Genomic DNA, 21,048 nt, shown 5'->3' on the forward strand with positions numbered 1-21,048 from the left:
CCCAGGGAGGTCCCCTGCAAAGCAGCAGCAGGTGCTGCCTGCCTTTCTGCCCTCCCACCTCCTCTCTCAGGTTCCCCCAGCCCGAGATATGGCCGTGCCCTCCCCGGACTGGCTGACCACATCAGTGGGTCTCATCAAAGGTGTGCTCCCCAGCATCCTCCCCTCCCCACCCCACCCCCACAGGGCTCTTTTCTGGGAATGGGAACATCTTCTTTGCCGAGCCCAGCCCTATTTCAGAACCCTTCTCAATTTAGGGCTACACCTTGCCAAACTGAGAAAGGAACCCCTGAAGCCATTTGGCATCCCTGAAACAAAGGGGTGTTTGATTCAAGATCCGATGAATGAGGTTGAGTGCAAGGTTTCTGTCCCCTGCCTGACGTCAGCGGGTGAGACATCTTTTCAAGGGAGACACTTCTGTGCAGGCCCAATGCCCTCCCCACACTCCCCCCACCGCCCCCCCAACACCAGCCCTGAAGGCCTCCACTTTTACAGAGGCCAGCCTGGAACCCGTGTCTGGTCAAGCAGGCGGCCTCTACAGTGGGAGAAGGCCGGAGTCTGGGCCTGATCGTTCTCTCTAAGCTGTGACGAGGCTCTGGGGCCCAAGGCTAAGTGGGGTATCCGCACCCTGCCCCACTCCCCCACTCAGGGTTCCAAGCCACCAAGCACCTGAGTTCCCCAGAGAGGAAGAATGAATACAGCCAGCTTCCCTGGCCAGAAGACACACGCAGATCAGCGGTCCGTACATCCTTTTATTGCTGCGGCAGATCAGAGCCGGATCCTATCCGCTCCTTTCCTTCCGCACAGCCCTGGGACAGTGAGGCTCGCGGGCCCCAGCCTCCAAGGCAACACAGGGCAAGGTGTGTCTTCCTCCGCCCGCGCGTGGACAGCTCTTCTCTAACCGCCTTCCCCCGCCCGCCCTCTCCACACAGGCGCCCCTGGCACAGCCGGAGTCTCCCACGGCCTCGGCAGGGGAGGATGTGCAGTCCCTGGCCGACTCGCTGGACTCGGACCGCGACTCGGTGTGCAGCAATTCCAACAGCAATAATGGCAAGAACGGCAAGGACAAGGACAAGGAGAAGCAGCGCAAGGAGAAGGACAAGACGCGCGCGGACTCCGTGGCCAACAAGCTGGGCAGCTTCAGCAAGACGCTGGGCATCAAGCTGAAGAAAAACATGGGCGGCCTCGGCGGCCTGGTGCATGGCAAGATGGGCCGCGCCAACTCCGCCAACGGCAAGAACGGGGACGCGGCCGAGCGCGGCAAGGAGAAGAAGGCCAAGTCGCGCAAGGGCAGCAAGGAGGAGTCGGGCGCGTCGGCCAGCTCCCCGCCGTCGGAGAAGACCACGCCGTCGCCCACGGACAAGGCGGGCACGTCGCCGGCGGAGAAGGGCGGCGGACCGCGGGGCGACGCCTGGAAGTACAGCACGGACGTGAAGCTGAGCCTCAACATCCTGCGCGCCGCCATGCAGGGCGAGCGCAAGTTCATCTTCGCGGGCCTGCTGCTCACCAGCCACCGGCACCAGTTCCACGAGGAGATGATCGGCTACTACCTGACCAGCGCGCAGGAGCGCTTCAGCGCCGAGCAGGAGCAGCGGCGCCGGGACGCCGCCGCCGTCGCCGCCTCCACCGCCAAGCGGCCGCCGCGCAGACCCGAGGCGGAGGGCGCGCCGGGCCCGGAGCGCGCGTCCCCGGGCCCGCCCACGCAGCTGGTGCTCAAGCTCAAGGAGCGGCCGAGCCCCGGGCCCGCGGCGGGGCGGGCGGCGCGGGCGGCGGCGGGCGGCACGGCCTCCCCAGGAGGCGGCGTGCGGCGCGCGGGCAACGGCGGACCCGTGCCCGGCCGCAGCCCCCCGGCGCCTGCGCGCCAGAGCGTCATCCACGTGCAGGCGGCGGGCGCGCGGGACGAGGCGTGCGCGCCGGCCGTGGGGGCGCTGCGGCCGTGCGCCACGTACCCGCAGCAGAACCGCTCGCTGTCGTCGCAGAGCTACAGCCCGGCGCGCGCCGCCGCCCTGCGCACGGTCAACACGGTCGAGTCGCTGGCGCGCGCGGTGCCCGGGGCCCTACCGGGCGCGGCGGGAGCGGCGGGCGCGGCCGAGCACAAGTCGCAGACCTACACCAACGGCTTCGGCGCCGCGCGCGACGGCCTGGAGTTCGCCGACGCCGACGCGCCGGCGTCGCGATCGAACGGTGAGTGCGGCCGGGGCAGCCCGGGGCCGGCGCAGCGGCGCTGCCAGCGCGAGAACTGCGCGTTCTACGGACGCGCGGAGACCGAGCACTACTGCTCCTACTGCTACCGCGAGGAGCTGCGGCGGCGGCGCGAGGCGCGCGGGGCCCGGCCGTGAGGGCGCGGCGCGGCGCGGGCGGCGAGGTTCTCCCTTCGAGGATTTCTTTTCCATTCTGTCGGTGTCTTTTTTACATGCCCTGGTCACCGGAAGGCCGGCGCCTCCTCGGTCAGTGCCGTGTACGTGTTTGGTCAAACTCTCCTAATGGTGCCTGAACCTACACTGACGCCACTCAGGTAGTAGACGGATAGGAAACAAGTCATACTGTTGGAAGTGGGTGTGCTAGCCTAGCATCTGCCTCGTACCTGTGGAAACTCAATAGCCATTGCAAGAGTATTTTTGTTCCTCAATAAGAGAAATAAAGAAATTCGCAGCCCTTTGTTTTTAGAAGGGAGTGTTTTACATGCTTTTTTTGCCTTTTTTTTTTTCTTTTTTTCCCGACCTAGCGATGACCTCTTCCAGGTGGCGGTCCCCTGTGCGCGGTTGGTACTACCCAGAGCTTAGAGCGAACGCGCACCCGAGGCTGTGACGGAGGCTCCTCTGCGGGCTCCACCTGCCTCTTGTCCCGGGGCCTGGGAGAGGGCGGGCACCTGGCCCCTGCTGACGCCCTGGTGGTCACGGTGGCCCTTTAGAAACACATGGCTCCATTTCCTAAGCATAAACCTCCTCCCCCGGCCCCGGCTCGAGTACCATTCACACTGCCATCCAAGCCGCGGGCGGCCGTAGGAAAGGCACCAGACCACCGGTCTCGCGGGCGCGGTGAGGTACAGCGATGGCTCCCAGTGCCGGGCAGCTCAGGTGGCAGGAGCTTTCCAAAGACACCTAGGGTCCAAAAAGCAGGGTTCCGACCTCACAGTTTGGATTTGCCCATAGGGGACCAGATAGGACAGCCTGCTCACATGCCTTCTTTGAAGGCACTTCCACAGTGGACTGTCTACAGGACCCTGGGGGTGACCATCGGTGCCCCAGGAGACAGGCGAGGCATTGACCCTTTGGTCGGTCCCTGAGTAAGCCCCCTCTAGGCTGCTGCTCTTTCCAAAAGGAAGGGGCTGGGGGAACCAGGAAGGAAGCCCACCCCCACACTTGCATCTGTCTGGGTTCAGCCAGGTAAAGGTACTCACTGTGATCGGGGCCCCTCCACGGGGCAGGACGACCCTGCCTCCGGTTCGTGACACAATAAGGGAGCAGCCCGATCCCTGAGCGGTCTCTTTTTTGGTGCCTCCTACATTTCTTGAGGGGAAAAAAAAAATGTGTCCTTAGCTACCCTGTTTTGAGCAGCAATATGCAGCCTCTTCCTTCCAAGATTACCTCCAGAGAGCACCGTTCTTGGCCAGGGACACTGAGGAGCTCAGCCTGCCTCACTAAGGAACGACCTTGTTTCCAAGAAATGAGGATAAGATGGGTAAAATCCTCACTAACAAAAGAATACTTTAAAACCTGTGAGAGCCTTAGAATAGACTCTTAATAATCTTAGGAAAGGAGCAAGCGCCTGGCTTTGCTGTGAGTTTATCCTCAGAAAAAGCAGGAGGTCGACCATCTCTTTACTGGAGCCAGCTTCTCTAGAAAGGATGCTTTTTTCCCGAAATAAAGAGCAGCAAAAACAAAACAAAAAAGGGGAGGGGATTTTTTTACTTGTTTGAAAAATTATAATAAAATAATTGAGTATCTCCTGTGAGTAATGCCTTTTTGTTTTTAATTATTCCACCGCAGGTGGGGTTTTTCAATAATTTGTTCAAGTTTTACATAAGCAGTTCCTTAAATCAAAAATTATTTATTAAATAGGATCTTTAAGAAATTTTTTGAAAAGTTTTACTTTTCCTGCTGAACAATATTCTCAATGTGTGGTAATAACTGTACTAACATCCATGTCCCTGATATTACCAGGGTTTCTTTTATTCCTCAGCAAACAAAAAATGGGTTTTAAAAAAATCTCTCATGGAGAGGGTTTGTGGCCTCTTTCTGGACTGATTGTTTGTGTCACGCTGAGCAGCTGCTTTGCCATCCAAAGCTGTGGGGTCACAGGAGGTGTTTCTTCAGAGGTGGGTGCCAGCCACTCCTCATGCTCCTCACTCTTAAAAGGTTGAGACCCAAGCTTAAAAATGCTTCAGTAATCCATTCAGAAACCACACTCGGATGCACAAGACGTCAAGGAGACATAAAGTCAATTCTTGGTTTTTTCATTTCATTTTTTTTTTTTTTTTGAGACGGAGTTTCGCTCTTGTTACCCAGGCTGGAGTGCAATGGCGAGATCTCGGCTCACCACAACCTCTGCCTCCTGGGTGCACGCAATTCTCCTGCCTCAGCCTCCTGAGTAGCTGGGATTACAGGCATGTGCCACCATGCCCAGCTAATTTTTTGTATTTTTAGTAGAGACGGGGTTTCACCATGTTGACCAGGATGGTCTCGATCTCTTGACCTCGTGATCCACCCGCCTCGGCCTCCCAGAGTGCTGGGATTACAGGCATGAGCCACCGCGCCCGGCCTTTTTTCATTTCTTAATGTAAAAACAGCCAAGGAGAAATTTACAAAACTGGCTATACAAATTCACATATTTTCTTTCTCATGCTCTCTGCCGGGTTTAAAAAAAAAAAAAAACAGAATATAAACGGTCCACTGTAATAGAAGAAAACCTTGCAAATCGAGCAGAGTACCTAATTATCAGAACACCAGGACCTGTTCTCCCCTTGCATTTCCAAGTTACCTCCACCCATCACCATCTGATGACAGATGTTCCCTAAATAAGAGCCAGAGATAAAGCCATGGGCTGCATCCTGCACCCCAGCTTCTCAGTGTGGTAACGAGGCACCAGACGCCTGTAGACGCCTGCTCCAGGCTGACACATTACCACTCAGTCCACATGACTTAAGAATAGCCATTTCCTTTTGTGAGAGATCCGGATTCATCCTTTCTCTGAAGCGTATTAAAAATACAAAAGGGCGAGAGCCAGTGGTCGTATTGAATGTGCTAGTCCTGTGCACAGACAGAATGCTCCTTGTGTTGAGAAGAGCCATTTAGACCTGTTCCCTGGCCAGAGGCCAACTTCATCAGGCTGGCCAGGAACTATTAAAAACTGTGTGGATTGCGTGTGGGCCAAGGGCTTCCCTCACATTCCACGGTATGAGGGCCTTTTGTGGAGCAAGGAGAAAGAGAAGAAGGTGAGTCCCACTGGGGTGCACAGCCCTGCTGCTGTGGCTGACCCTGCCTGAGGGCAGCCTTCCCCACCTGGTCTGACCACACTTCCCTTTCTAGGAAGCACAGGTGTCTCCAAGGGACTGCAGGTTTCCAGAGGATCCCAGATACTTCTCAACCCCTGTGAAGGTTATTTCAGAAATTTACTCATATTTCCTGCACATGTGTTAACTGGGTAAATGATTTTTTAAAATACATTGTTAAGGGAAGGTGTTTTTCAGTGTATTCTGTTTGTAGATTTTCTGCTGTGTTGGCGTTGAGATTTTACAAGCCAAGTTTAAACTGTCCTATAGAAATTATTTTTGTATTATTTTAAGAACGTGCCGCAGAGCAGTACTTTGCACCCTTTATTGTCACAGGGTTGTCCCTTGGAAGGGTAACCGGAGGTGGGAAGGAGCTCCGCTCTGGGCTCCAGGGGTTTCAGCGCTTTTTGCTGTGTGTCCAGATACCTTCTGAAAGTAGGAATGTATACATGTCTTTTTCTATTGAAAGCCTGATTTCCTTTGTCTGTTCGTGGATTTTGGTACTGCACCTTTCCTCTTAAATGAATACTTTGTTTTCACGAAATTACTGTGGACCTTTTCTTACCTATTACCACCCGGTGGCATTTGAATCCATTACTTTACAAATTGAATGTTTTCCCAGATGATCTAATTTGCTACTTCTCGTAGCTGACTGTCAAGAATTGGGTGGCTGAAGAGAAAAGGACGCTCCAGGCCCCCCAGGTGCATGCCTCAGGGCTGCACATCCTCCATGCAGCACCCACCCTGTCTCTGGGGAGGGGTAGTTTTGCTACTTTGCAAAAATACACTTAACCTAGCAAAATCTACTTCACATTAGTTAAGATTAAAGGGCTGTACTTACCAGTGGTGGGAAATTTGTGTAAGAAAAAACAAAGACTTTTCCAAATCCCTGTGTGTAAGTTCCATTCCATGTGAGTCTTTTCTTTACCAAGAGACCTGGAGTAAAAGCCGAAGGCACCTGCTGTGTGTTCAGGGCTCCTTCCTTTATGACGTGATTCTTTTTCTCCTTCTCTTGGAGTGGACTTTACAAGTTAAGTTCCCCCCCACACACACACACACAGTGTTCTGTTCTTTTTCTTTCTTCAGTGCTTCTAATAAGTAAGAAGAAATGTGTTTCCGTGGCTGAGCGAGCCCTGCCGGGTCAGACAGACCTTTACCAGCTCCGGCTTGGTGTGTCTGTCCTCAGCCCTTGCTCTAGCTGAGGACAGACACACCATATGAAGGGCCCGGAGGTGGCTGACATGCCAGGGAGCTGTAGCCCCTTCCGAAACACCTTAACGTGGTGGCTCTCTGGAGAGCTTACTCCTGACTCTAAACTCTAGCTGGCCTGTTTCAGTGTGGCTGTCCGGGGCGGTGGCCAGCACTCAGCTTTGTTTGTTCTTGTTTAATTCAAGTCCACCCTGTTTCCCGTGTCCTCTCCACAGCTCTGGGTCTGTTGGCCCAGAGTGTATTTCTGCGTGTTGTGTCAGTGACACGAGAGTGGGTCCAGGGTAGTTCATCACAGAGAGGCCAGCACACGCCATGGGGAGAGCCCCCTACGCTCACCCTGGAGGCTCTGCTGCACATCCAGGCTGGACCACCCTGCAGGCCTTTCACAGCAGCTCTGGGCACTGCAGACTGGCCTGTTAGCAGTTACACAGGTCCCTTCTTTCCCAAAAAGACCTATTCTTCCTCCCCACTGCACCCCTAACAGAAAAGAGTGAGGGAGACGCCCTGCAGGGACCCCTTGGGGACAACAGGTATGTGTGGTCTGTGCAGTGTGAGCACCTGGCCCCGCCAGGCTGAGCCGAAGACACGTAATCAGAGCAGCACTGAAGCCATCATTGCCAACCATGCTAGTAATATTAATGTTTCTGTTTATTTTGCCAAATAACTTGTTGAAATTTGCATTTTTGCTATTTCAATGTTGCCCAAAAAGGGGGGCCTCACTAATCCTAATTATGTACACACAGAATGATGCACATTGCTTCTATCTTTTTATTCTCCCAGAGAGCATCTCAAGGATTGTGTGTGTGTGTGTGTGTAACTTGTTAGTTTAGCGTAGGCTGAAGAGTACCATTTGGTTTTAAGAGTAAAGATAGGCTGAATCCGCTCAAGACCAAAGTAACCTATTAATTTAATGAGGACAAATTAGTGAAAAACCAGCTGTTTTAAAATTTATCTACAGACAGTGGAGCACTACTTTAAATGAAGAAACAGCCTCCCACGGCAGAGGGAAAACCAGGTCCTTACAAAGACCTCTCCCACCCCAGCACTTCTGCCAGCTGCTCTGCCCTGGGATGTATGCCTTCCTGCCATTTCTAGTCCCAGGCACCCTCCTGTCTCAGGGGTTTTGCACATGCCATTCCTTCTACCTAGAACATTCTTCCCAGAGAGCCACACAGCTCATCCCTCACTACCTACCAGTCTTTGCTCCAGTGTCACCTTTCAACAAGGCCTTCCCTGATTTATTTAAAAGGACCACACTGCCCACCCTCCCTACCCACCCCTCTGTATCTTCTTCTTGTGCACTTATCACCATCTGAGTGCTGCAGATGTTAATTAATCATGCATCCATTTATTTGATTCTCACCTCCCTATTTCTCATAGAATGTAAGCTCCATGCGGGCAGGAACTTGTGTTTGTCTTGCTCATCACTGTATCCTGGTGCCTACAACAGTGCCTGACACATATTAGGCACTGGATAAGCATTTGTTGAAAACAGGAAATGAAATCAGTAAATTGAAAGCTTAAAAGAGGCCAGAAAAGGTCAATTTCAGGTTTCCTCTGTCATATCAGATTGAGTATAAAAAATTAACACCAAGACAAAAGTATGCCAAATGGCAGGGTCTTTATTGCCGGCGGCCACGGAGGACTCATGTTTCTCCAACCTGTGGCCCCGAACTCAGGGAAAGCAGGGTTTTTAAGCTGAAAAACCACATCCTGGTTTTAGGACCAAGAGGGTGAGGGGATGCAGGGCAAGCAACTTTACAGAAGCTTATCCTGGCAGTTACTGATAAGCAGAGGCAGGCAGCTCTACACAGTGGGCATTTTTCAGAGCAAGCTGTTTTTATTTACAGAAGCCAAGGTCAGCGGTTACTGCAAGGAGAATGGGGCCGCAGTTACAACTTATTTTTGGAAAAACAGCTTTATTTTGTATAAAACGGCGTTGCCTAGGTTTTAACTCTAGGCCAGCTATAGCACATTCCCCCCTATTTTTATGTACATTGAATTAAATCATTAAGATTCTTGTACTGGGAGGGGCTGTTCAGTTTGGTACAAGGGCTTATATTGGGATCTGAGGACCTTTAGTTTTACAGAGTTGATTTTTGACTGGATTATCTTGAGTAATTGGTTTAGGAGGCAAGGTCCAATTGTAAGTCTTAGTGTAAGTAGGATTAGAGGTCCCGTTACTGCAGTAAGCAGGGAAGTAAAGCCATGGGGACCAGGGGAACAATTTTTGATACCGCTTTTTTGAGGCTTCCTGGAACCGTTTTCTGGTTTTTAAATTTTGTCTGAGGAGCGACTGTCCCGGATAAGGCCTGGCTTATTAGCATAAACACAGCATTGCTTATTAAGGGCAGCGCAGTCCTCCCTGTTTAAGGAATAGTAAATTTAAGTCTCCCCTGTTTTGGAGCACTGTTTTAGCCAGAGAGTTTACCCGGTCTGTAAGCTGGGATCTAGAATTTTCTAAATGGCTTATATCAGTATTTACATGTTGGGACAGGACTTTGAACTTTTGGTTTCCAGTTACAAAGGCTGAGATACTTAGTGCTGTAGACCCGGCTATTCCAAGCCCTACGAATAGGGGTATGACTATGGGGACCCGTTTCTATTGGGTAGTTGAGTCAGAGGGGGCCAGGAGGGTAAATCCTTGCTGGCTGTTGTAAATGTTTACACGGGGCAAGATGTATATATATAGACGTGCAGAGTATGGGAGTAGAGAAATTGTTGAATTGGGAGGTGGAGATACAGTTTGAGCCTAAAAGTGCAGGCCAGCCAGGGTGAGTTTGGGGACGTACAGTAAATATTCGTTCCGTTGTAACTTAGGGGAAGAATCTTATGACACAAGCATTTGTAAGGGGAACTGGTGAGGCTGTAATTAGGGGAATGGTAACAGTCACCCTTTCCCTTGAGACTTCCTGAAGTTATGTGGAGTATTTTTCCAGAGCATGGAGTGTTAGATGGGGCTAAGCCTGTATAAAAGGGTGGTTGGGGTTTACACATAACCAACAACCTACACCTAAATCTGGGTTGGATTGGTTAAGTAGATGGTGGATGGAGGACAATAAATTAGAGGTTTAGGCTCTCTACAGATAAAGCTAGGCCACTGGGGGCTGACTGAAGGGGGTGACAGTGGGGAGAAAGGGGCCTCCTGAGTTGGGGGGGTGACAGCAGCAAGGGAAGGGGATACTGGGGGTGGTATGATTCCTGTGTTTGGCCCTATAGGGCAGTTGGGTCAGGGCAAAGTTATGTGTTGGATAGTGAAAATATCACCCTTGTCCCAACTGCTTATGTAACTCTGAGTCCCCAAGTCCGCCTGGTGCTTCACCTGTTGTCTGGGGTTTTTACAGTTATACGGAGTGGGTTACATGCCCCCATACAACAGGGGGAAGGGGGTGTCTGACGCTTAAGGGACATAAAAGAGTTGTTTTGTTTTATGAACCCCGATACAGTTGAGATTGTTACGCAACCCCAGTGCGGGCAAAGCAATTTATTTAAGTTTTCACAATTTCACTTTGTGGTGTTGACCCAGGGCATGAGTATAGCCCTTTGTTTTGGAGCTGTTGTTCTGCCTTTTGGCTACTGCACCCTGAGGCAAACCCCCCGTCCTGATAATCTGTCCCCCAACTGATCCGACATCCAGGTTTTTTCCTAGGAGGACGCAAAGGTCCACGGAGAAAGTTGTAGGTTGGCTCAGATAGTACATAAAGGTTGGGTTGACAGTGGTGTTTTTTCGTGCTGTTAAGGGACTAACATATTGTCCAGTGGAGCCCACAGTGAGGGTCCAGTGATAGTACGTGGGGTCTAAGGGGGGTCGTTTATCTGAATTGACAGAACAGATTAGGAAGGTGAGGGTGGTGACCCCGAAGAGCACACGTCTTATTTTTAGTGAATTGGGGGAAGAGGGGTTTACGCTTTATTGTCCTTCCGGCGGCGCGGTCTTGACGTGGGTGTGGTGAATTCAGGCTGTTAGTCCGTTCACTTTGAGTGCGGTGGGGGTGGTTAGAATGACTGTGTAGGGTTCTTTCCAACGAGGGGTGAGGCTGGAGGTGGTGAATTTTTTAACAAAGACTGAGTCTCCTGGCTGGAAGGGGTGCGCCGGCTGGGCATTGAGGTTCACGGGAGTGGGATGAGTGTTTCTGATGAGCCGGTGCACCTGGGATTGAACAGACTGGAATGCCTGTAAGGACTTAAGGAGTGTATGGTTATGGACCTCAGCATGTATGGTATCTGCAGGTCTGGGGAGTGAGGGAGGGGGTCTTCCAAACTTAATTTTAAAGAGGGAGAAGCCTTTTTGGTAGGGGGTGCATCAGACACGGAGGAGGAGAAAAGGAAGCAGGCTGACCCCGTTGTTACCACTGTCTAGCATGAACTTTGTCAGAGTCTCCTTTATGGTCTGCTTCATTCTCTTAACCTGCCCTAAACTCTGGGGGTGACAGGCACAGAGTAGTTTTCAAGATATGCCCAGGGCCTTAGCCAGGACCTGAGAAACTTGTGCTGTAAACGCAGGGCCATTATCCGATTCCAGAGTCGGGCAAGCCGAGCCGAGGAACCAGGTCCTGTAACAGCTGTTTTGCTACTACCAGTGCGGTTTCAGACCTAGTAGGGAAAGCCTCGACCCATCCAGAGGTGTCTGTGGACACAAGGAGGCATGGATAGCCGCACGCTGGGGGCTTTCTTTCAGTAAGTTTACTTCCCAGTGTTCCCCTGGGCTAGTACCCCTAAGTCTTATCCCTGCCTGACTAGACCTACTGCCTCCTGGATTTACCCTGGCACATGTGTGACACTGAGTTGTAGTTTCCCTGACAAATTCTGGAGATGGGAATGTGGTATTTGGCCCCCACCAGCTCAGTCAGTTTTGTCTGTCCTAAGTGAGTGGCCTGGTGTGTGGTCTTAACTAGAGCCCGTCCTAGAGCCTCGGGGAGCACAATCCTTGTGTCTGGTAGAGTCCACCATCCTGTGGAATTTTGCGTGCCCCCGTTCTTTTTCTTTTTCTTTTTTCTTTTTTTTTTTTTTGAGACGGAGTTTCGCTCGTTACCCAGGTTGGAATGCAATGGAGCGATCTCGGCTCACCGCAACCTCCGCCTCCTGGGTTCAGGCAATTCTCCTGCCTCAGCCTCCCAAGGAGCTGGGATTACAGGCACGCGCCACCATGTCCAGCTAATTTTTTGTATTTTTAGTAGAGACGGGGTTTCACCATGTTGACCACGATGGTCTCGATCTCTCGACCTCGTGATCCACCCGCCTCAGCCTCCCAAAGTGCTGGGATTACAGGCTTGAGCCACCGCGCCCGGCCACCCCCCTGTTCTTTAGCAAAGTTTTCTTCATCAGGTGAGTATGTAGGGGTAGGGGGCAGGGTTGGGGCCGGCAGAGTTACAAGAAGAGTCAGAGGTTGTACTGGCCCCAAGGCTGCCTGTCTGGCTTGTAGGCCGGCCGCCCTATTTCCCCTCGCCTCTGGTGAGTTTCCTTTCTGGTGTCCTTTGCAGGGTATTAATGCCACTGCGTTGGGCTTCCACATAACCTCTAGTAGGGCTGGGATTTCTTCTTTATTTTTGATGGTTTTTCCCTCTGAGGTAAGTAGTCCTCTTTCTTTATAAATGGCTCCATGTACATGAGCCGTAGCAGAGGCATACCGGCTATCCGTGTAGATGTTAAGTTTTTCCCTCCACCCAGTCCAAGGCCTTTGTCAGAGCTATGAGTTTTGCCTTTTGGGCTGAGGTTCCATGTGGAAGAGCCTGGGCCCAGACAACCCGCTCTCGGGTGACCACGGCTGCTCCGGCACACCTTACTCCGTTGACCTGAAACTGCTGCCGTCCGTATACAGTACCTCCTCAGGGTTCTGCAGGGGGATGTCGGTGAGGTCCGGCTGAGCAGCCTGGAGGACATTCATTGTCTGTTGGCAATCATGTATGGGCTTCTCCGGCTCGCTGTCTGGTAGCAGCGTGGCGGGGTTTAAAACCAGCTTTTAAAAGCCTTATGCGGGGCTGGTCTAAAAGTAAGGCCTGATACTGAACTATGCGGGCATTAGACACCGATTTTACCGGAGCTCCACGGAGAAGTGACCTCACCGCGTGAAGTGCCACTAAGTTTAACTCCTGCCCCAAAGTTAGTTTGTTTGCCTTCTTGACTAACAGGGCTGTAGCTGCCACTGACCTCAGACAAGCTGGCCACCCAGAGGCTACGGGATTAAGTCTTTTTGAAAGGTAGGCGACTGGCCAGGACTGTGGTTCTAATGTTTGGGTGAGTACCCCGTTAGCGACTCTGTTTTTTATGCACAAATAACCGGAAGGGTTTAGAGATGTCTGGCAAGGCCAAGGCTGGGGCTGTAGTTAGGGCAGTTCTGAGTTTGTCAAAAGCCTTTTGCTTTATTTCTGCCCAAGTTAAAGGCTGATTTCTTCCAGTGCGGGCGTACGGGGCTTGGCTATCTCAGCAGATTCTAAAATCCATAGCCTCCAGTACCCTACCACCCCAAGGAATACTCGAACTTGGCGTTTCGAGGTGGCGGTGGGTATTTGCAGCACTGCTTGGACTCGGTTAGGTGCCAGTGCCCGGTTACCCTTTTTTACAATATAGCATAGGTAAGTAAGTTTAGGTTGGCAGAGTTGGGCCTTTTTAGCTGAGACCCAGTACCCCAAAGTCTGTAGGGTTTTTATTAATGACTGGGTGGTCTCTTTACAGGCCTCCTGGGTTTTTGTAGCCAAGAGTAAGTCATCCACATGTTGGAGTAGGGTACACTCCGGGAACTCAGCTCGGAAGGTGGCAAGGTCTTAGCTAAGTGCCTTATTAAACAGAGTCGGGGGGGTTTTGAACTCCTGAGGCAGTCTTGTCCAAGTGAGTTGCCCCAAGACCCCAGTATTGGGGTCAGTCCATTCAAAAGCAAATATGGGCTGGCTAACAGGAGCTAGTGGGATGCAAAAGAATGCATTCTTGAGATCCAGGACAGTGTAATGGTGGTGGTCTGGGCCCGAGACCTAGGAGGGTGTACGGATTTGGAACCGTAGGGCGGACAGTTTCCACTCGTTTACCTCCCTTAAGTCCTGTACAGGCCAATAGTCCTTTGTGCCTGGTTTTAAGGCAGGGCGTAAGGGGGTATTCCCGGGGTACTTAACAGGTAGTAAGGAGCCCTCCTTTTAGGAGTCTGGTTATATGTGGAGCAGTTCCCCGTCTGGCTTCCTGGCTCATGGGATATTGTCGTAACCTGGACTGGAGTTGCCGTTGCTAATAGCTGGACCACGACTGGGGAACGGCGACTTGCCAAGCCTGGGGAATTTGTCTCAGCCCACACTCTGGGTACATTTTCTTGGAACTTGCAGAGGAGGTTTGATGGTGGTTGATCTGCCTTTGAGGCAGATCTCTTGCTTCCTGCAAGAGATACTCGTCTGACAGAGCACAGGTGATGAGGATTTTCTGAGGTGGCCCTGATGCCAAGGGAGGAGGAATTGAGAGGCAAGCCTCACCCTCACCGAAAGAAATGTTTGCTTGAAGTTTGTGAAGTAAATCTCATCCTAGGTGTGGGTATGGACACTCTGGAATAACTAAAAAGGAGTGGGTGACAGTACCGTTCCCCAGATCAATGAATCGGTTGGTGGTCCAAGGACTTGTCGTAGTTTTTCCTGTGGCCCCCTGAATAATTGTTCTTCTACTGGATAGTGGTCCCAGAGGCTAAGGACTGAGTGGGCTGCCCTGGTGTAGACTAAGAAGCTGACAGGTGTGCTCCCAATCTTTAAAGTGACCCTGGGCTCCTAGGGGCTTAATAAGAGCCCTGGCCCCATCGATCCTGGCTTTCTAAATTGAGAATGGCCCTTGGTGGCTTTCCTTGTGCTGTTTCTCGCTGCCTTCTCTCCGGGCACTCCCTCCTCCAGTGACCTTCTTGTCGGCAGTACGTGCACTGGTTGTGTCCTAGCTTGGGCCGGGGACCCCAGGGGCTCCCCTGCGAGGTTCCCTCTCCCCGTGGGATAACTCGGGTTTCCCGAAGAGCTGCTGTTACCACTTCAGTAACTCTTATATCCTGTGTATAGCTGCCGAAGGGTTTCTATTGTTAAAGACCTTCCGGGCAATTTCCAGCAATTGGATCAAATTCATTCCCTGGAATCCCTCTAACCTCTGTAACTTTTTTTTGATATCTAGGGCTGACTGGGAAACGAAAGCCAGATTGATGTCCCGCTGATTTTCTGGAGCCTCAGGGTCAATAGGAGTGTAGGTGCGATAAATGTCTCATAGACACTCAAGGAAGGCAGCCGGCGACTCTCGCGGACCGAGTTACAGTTCCCACCTTGGAGAGGTTAGTGGGCTTGCGGGCCACTCCCCTAACCCCTTCTAGTAGGTACCGGTGAAAATTGTTTAAAGCCTGTAGACCCGCCAAGGTGTTTGGATCCCACTGGGGTCGGAATAGAAGGGAAAATCTTATTAATTTGTTCCTGGCGGTCCTCCGTCGAGCCTCCCCCTGTTCCGATGATGGCCTTATGGGCCTCCTGTCTAACGCTGCTCCTCTCTTCTGTAGTAAACAGTATAGGAGCAATTGTTGACAGTTATCCCAGGTAGGCGGTGAGTTTGTAAAATAGACTCCAGGAGCCCTGTGAGTGCCTGGGGCTTTCAGAAAATGGAGGGTGTTGAGCCTTTTAATTGTATAAATCACTAGAGAAGAAGGGGATGTGGACAAAGAAGGGGCACCCCAGCTACTGTTTTCCACTGGGGACGCCTCCCAAAGGGGTAATACCCTGGGCGGGTGTGGAGCCCTGCTATGGTGTGGAGTGGGGACAAGGGCTGGCTACTGGTGTTGTCTGGAGAGGGGAGCTGGGACCCCTGTCCAGAGGGTGTAAGGGTTGGCTGCCAGTACTGTCTGGAGCGGGGTGCCGGGACCCCTGTCCAGAGGGTGTAAGGGAAGGTGGAGGTAACTCGATCCTCTGCTGAGGCGGGAGAATGGCGGGTGCTGGAGGGACCTTTTTTGGGCCGGCTAACAACCTGAAGTCCGGCCTGTTTTATGCAGCATTTCAGCCACGGAGGGGGTCGTTGGACTACATCCAACCACTGGTCAATGCATGGAAACTGATGAGGGTGTCCAGGCGTTCCTGCGACCATTTTCCATACTACCTGGGTAATTCTGGGGTCGTAGGTCCCAGTGTCAGGCCACCCAACTCCAAAAGACAGCCATTCTAGTTCACATAAAAAGCGGAGTTTTTCAGGGGTTCATTTCACCCCATATTGGCCTGAAAACCCAACCTTGAAGTTGGCCATCATACATTGGAGGGTGGTGCAAGGCCGGGAGCTAGACGACCCCATTTGGCTTTTTTTTTTTTTTGAGGGCCTGGAAATGGTTTAACTATGATTTTTAGATAGAAAAGTTCTGCTGTAGAGAGAGCCAATTCTTAGCAAGACAAATTATACTAAACACAAAGTCCTATAGCTTTCAGCTTCTGAATTTTTCCAAGAGGTTTATTTAAGACTGGCGCCGCTGAGGATTTGAACCAGCAACCTTGCAGTTGCAGGCTTTATCCCTTTTCTACTATGCCGACAGGCCACTCGCAGTAAGGGCGAACAGAAAGCTTTCTTAAGTTGTATCTTGGATGCAAATCTTGCAACGTGAGGTGGTGTGGCCTGCGTGAAAGCCGGGTAGGACTGGCAGCTGGCAGAGGAAGGGGAAAAAAAATGCTTTTCCTGTCAGTTTAAAACTAACAGCCGCTGGGCCAGCTGCGAGTTTCTTGCCCCTGCGGCTTTTGTTCGCCTTGATACAGGGACCCTAAAAGACATTAAATTCTTTCCCTCTTCTGTCTACTTTCTCTCTCTGTCTGTCTTTTGTACGAGCCAGGGGAACAGGTGGAAGGGGCCAAGAGTGAAAATAGGATTCCCCTAAGAAGCCCCAGAGGGGCCGGTAACAGGCCTTGTATAGGGTTAGTGCCGCTCGGGCGTGGTCTTTTCTTAAATGGCACCTGGCATCTAGTGGCCTTGGGAAAGCTGGAAAATGGCAAAACAAATGAACTAGGAGGTCCACAGGGTGTGAATTTTATATCCATCAGCGTAGAGATGGCAAGAGATTTGCCAGTTTGTTCTTAGTAAGCCGTGACACCCACCTCCCGGCAGTTAGGCTGGTGCTGAAAAACTGAATGGGGTGGGCTTCAGAGCACTGGCCATGACAACACTTAATGTCCTTTTGACAGAACAGACAGTTCTTTTGTTTCCACCCCCACCAGCTAAGAAGAGTTGGCACTTTTCTGTCTAGGAGTTGATTTCCCAGGACAGAGAAAAAACTACACCCAAGTCGTAGCAGGCAGAATTTTCTTTTGGACATTAAAAAAGGGAAGGAGTGTCCTGAAAAGGTTGAGGGGAGGAGTAGTAGGTGGCTGGTGAGGGGAAAGGAAATTATACCCAACACGGGCAGAACTACTCCTATCCTGGAGGGGGTGGCTGAGAGAACCTACAATGAGAGGCCACAATGATTATAATAAATAGAGCAAAAAGAGACAGGGCTAGAATCAGAGGAAGTGAGGCCTCAGTAGTAGAAGAACAGAAGGAAGGAGAACAGAGTTACTTCTAGGGACATTAATTAAGCAACGGTCCCCTGCAGCCAGTGATGTTACCCACTGTAGAATATCTTCCACTCCAAGGGAAACAGGTCTAAAGCACTGTATATCAGCCAACAGGAGTCCAACAAAACTGGTAAATTTACAGTAAGGACAGAACCACATACAGGATTGACAAATGATGGGTGCTCCCAGATGGGAGACCAGTCTGATGCCTGCCCGGCCACATCCCCGGAGGGATATTTTAGGTCGTCTTGGCTAAGGTGTACCCGTATAAACCCCGGGCCTGGTCACCTCAGAATTTTTAGTTCTGAGATGAATCACCGTTATGCCTTATGACGCTCCCGTGGAACCGCGGGTGAAGGCCCTCACAAGTCCCGTAGCCTACTGGCCGTGGGACTACACATATACACACTCTTTCTCACACTCACACAGAGGTTACGGAAAACCACCAAAAACTAATACCAGAGCCTCCGCACAATCAGAGGTTACAGAAATACCGGGAGCCTCGGGCGACGTCTCGGGGAGGCTTGCCTGGTCAGAGTTGCAGTGACCACATCCGGTCCCCTGACTTGGGCTACGGATACAGATGGACCAGTCCCAATTTCAGACCCAGAACAGACTTACCTCCGGAGGTTTCCAGGACCCTGAAGGAATTTGGGTTGAATGTCGGCCGAGCAGTCACTTGTCCACCATGGAGCTGAACTCTGGGGCCCTGGAACATCATTAGGGGGCGCCTCCCCTAGAAATCCCCGAGGTGGAAGTGGCCTCCTGGGCGAAGTTCCAAGGGCTTTTGTCTAGGTGATGGAGGAATGTAAATAAAATCTCGCTGGGGCATCCAAAATGTAATATCAGATTGAGTATGAAAAATTAATACCAAGACAAAAGTATGCCAAATGGCAGGGTCTTTATTGCCAGCAGCCACAGAGGACTCATGTCTCTCTGACCCATGGCTGTGAGCTCAGGGAAAGCAGGGTTTTTAAGCTGAAAAACCACATCCTGGTTTTAGGACCAAGAGGGTGAGGGGATGCAGGGCAAGCAACTTTACAGAAGATTATCCTGGCAGTTACTGATAAGCAGAGGCAGGCAGCTCTACACAGTGGGCATTTTTCAGAGCAAGCTGTTTTTATTTACAGAAGCCAAGGTCAGCGGTTACAACTTATTTTTGGAAAAACAGCTTTATCTTGTATAAAGTGGCGTTGCTTAGGTTCTAACTCTAGGCCAGCTATAGCACACCTCAAATCCAGTTTCCATTACTGTCCCTAACTGTGGAGAATTTTAGCTGACCCAGTGACCTGGCTCCTGCGGGTACAAGATGGCTAGATATAGCACTGAGCATACCAGGCAGCAGCGGTAGCTCCTCTTTGTCTGTGAATGCCTGCCCTGCTGCTAGCCCCTACTCACAGATGTGAGGCTCACTGTTCCCAGGGGAGCATTTTGGAACCAGCTCGGATGAAAAGAGTTTTCTATGGATAGCTCTTGTAGTCAGGTGCACAGCAGCAGGCTCCTGTCCTCACGCCATGAGGTCACTGTAGACGTGGACCATTCCAGAGAATCCTTTGTAATCAGTGTTCAGCTGTCTCCCAGTCCTTCCCAGTTCAGCACGGGTGGCAGCAGATGGCCAAGCCCAGGGAAAGTCCACCTGACCATTGGACTCTCCTAGAGTCAGCAGAGCAAGGCTGCAGAGGAGGAGGAGCATGTCACAAACACTAACCAGCACAGGGCGGGCTGACTTTGTTGACAAATCTGGAAGCAGCAGGGCAAGAGAGCCAAGGCCCCTGGGTATCCCCCTTGGCCACTGGTGGGGGTGCACTGAAAGGTCAGAGCTTTGACACCACAGAGCCAAACAACACACACCTCTTTGGGCCTAGGCCCCTGCCAGATGATTTTCACAACTACCTAACCTTGGCGTTTACTTCTAGGTCCTTTGGCCAAATGTGTTTTCTTCTAAGAGTTGTTGGCAAAATACTGTTACAAGTTTCTTATGGGACCTTTGTCCTACTGTGGCCTGGTTAAAGGCTTTGTCCTTCTCTTTAATCCTCTTTGGTGGTTTTGCTGTCATTTCTCTTGACGCCATATTTTCAGGTCCCTTGCAGGAGGGGGCATCAGGTCTCCATCATCACGCCCTCTCTGCAGCTGTCCAGCCGGCAGTGACTGGGCCCACACATGTGCGTTCCTGTGCTTGAATTGCCAAACAAAGTGTCCCTTTCATTGCTGCTCAAACAGCCTGGTGGCCTGCTTCTGCCAGCACCAGGGGAGGGAGAGTGTGCTTCCCAAGGGCCTGCCCCCTAGGTCCATGCAAATATTCTCCATGGCAGGTGTCCGTGGAGTTCTCCCAGGCCCTATCAGCTGTCCAGCTCTTTGCACACATTCTTCCCGCTTGTGGGAATGAAATCCAAACACCTGATACGGAATGATGACTTGGCAGCAGGGAGTGGGGCTGCTTGTCTCCAGTAACTTAGGACCAAAACTAGGAAGTTTACCGTGCACATGTGTTGGAGATCAGCCGTGGCCTCGAGCCCCAGTACAGAGGCCAGCCTCACCTCTGACAGAGCCAGTCACCATTCAGCTGGAGCCTGTCTTCCCTGGGCGCCCAGGTGGGAAACTCTGGGCTATTAGTCCTACAAGTACAGGTGCTGTTAGGCACGAGAAGCAGGCTTACCTGGGTCCACAGAAACACCAAGCTCCTTAGTGATCTGTTACTCCATTCGCCATCACCTTTGAGAATTTCGCCCTGTTTTAACTAAGAATTGTTGAAGTTAATTATAACAAGGACCATCCTCCCCACCCCCGTATCTGCTTTGTTCCTTTAAACATGCATTTGGCCTAATGAAATCAGTGAATGTTCCATTCTTGTCTTTTTGATCTTTCGATGACGTATGTTGCTTTATTTCTCCCATTTGTTTAATTACTGTGGGCAAAGGAAAATATTAAGGCAAAAATAGGTCATCAGTCATGTTCCTCCAGCTGTGCAGAGCCCCTTTCTACCTGCAGGTGTTCATTCCAATTCAATGCCAATATCCTTTTTCAATCTGGTCCATTCTTGGAGAAGAAACCCATCGTAAGAGCTGTCGTCTGTGGTTGGGGTATTACTTTGTAAAGTATTAAAGCACTAAAGCAATTTTTTGCAATATGTAGTAAATCTTGCTTTCATTTTGGAAAACTTCCAGTAATGACTACTGCACTTTTTATAGAACTGTATTTAATTTCTTTCTTTTATGAAAGATTATTTCAAGTAAAAATAGCTCTGTAATCTGTGTGACACAGCCTCTCCATTACCTGACACAGAGAGAAGCTTTGATGCCTACTCAATAAAATTAACATGTTTATTAAGTATTGCTCGGTCCAATTATTTGCCCACTGACTCCTGTGTTCTTGGTAAAACAGCATCTAAGAAACGCTTTATTGCCAAGAGGAAGACGACTATATCAGCATCCATCCATACCAGTTTTATTTTGTTTGAGTGTTTTCCCAGCCAGATGAGATGTAATTTCAGTTATCCAGTTTCTTTTTTTCTAGCTCTCTGTTACCCAGGCAGCAGCATGACCTTGGCTCACTGCAACGTCCGCCTCCCAGGTTCAAGCAATTCTCCTGCCTCAGCCTCCTGAGTAGGTGGGATTACAGGTGCACACCATGCCCAGCTAAATTTTTTTCGGTATTTTTAGAGAGAGAGTTCACCATGTTGGCCAGGCTTGTTTCAAACTCCTGACCTCAAGTGATCCACCCTCCTTGGCCTCTCAAACTGCTAGGATTATGGGCACAAGCCACCATCCCAGCCAAGTTTCATTCATATAAGAGGAAAATAGTGTCTCCTTTTTAAAATGACCAAGACACTTTCTA

At 51.1% G+C, this 21,048-nt stretch overlaps 2 protein-coding genes across 44 annotated transcripts in view; one reads left to right on the plus strand and one right to left on the minus strand.

Moving 5' to 3' along the window:
- Positions 1 to 20,541, plus strand: part of OTUD7A (OTU deubiquitinase 7A) — a 308,219-nt gene extending 287,678 nt beyond the window's left edge. For all 3 annotated transcript variants that reach the window (XM_017973141.4, XM_035303601.3, XM_035303602.3), the window contains one exon: positions 930 to 20,541. In XM_017973141.4, coding sequence (XP_017828630.3) covers positions 930 to 2,336 — 1,407 coding nt within the window. In that variant the 3' untranslated portion in view covers positions 2,337 to 20,541. The remainder of the gene's footprint in view (positions 1 to 929) is intronic.
- The window catches only part of LOC103793597 (uncharacterized), a 52,839-nt gene continuing 47,891 nt past the window's right edge, over positions 16,101 to 21,048 (minus strand). For 18 of the 41 annotated variants that reach the window (XM_078375866.1, XM_078375865.1, XM_078375870.1 and 15 more), the window contains one exon: positions 18,315 to 20,119. Coding sequence is in view for 2 of the 41 variants with exons in the window: in XM_078375875.1 (XP_078232001.1) it covers positions 16,124 to 16,313; positions 17,836 to 18,005; positions 19,871 to 19,951 (441 nt within the window). In the remaining 39 variants the exon portion in view is untranslated. Of the gene's footprint in view, positions 18,006 to 18,314; positions 20,120 to 21,048 lie in introns of those variants that run through there. The other 23 variants (XM_078375872.1, XM_078375871.1, XM_078375845.1 and 20 more) reach the window with 5 other exon arrangements.

This window comes from Callithrix jacchus, chromosome 6 (genome assembly GCF_049354715.1).
Source record: "Callithrix jacchus isolate 240 chromosome 6, calJac240_pri, whole genome shotgun sequence".
NCBI classification, from domain to species: domain Eukaryota; kingdom Metazoa; phylum Chordata; class Mammalia; order Primates; family Cebidae; genus Callithrix; species Callithrix jacchus.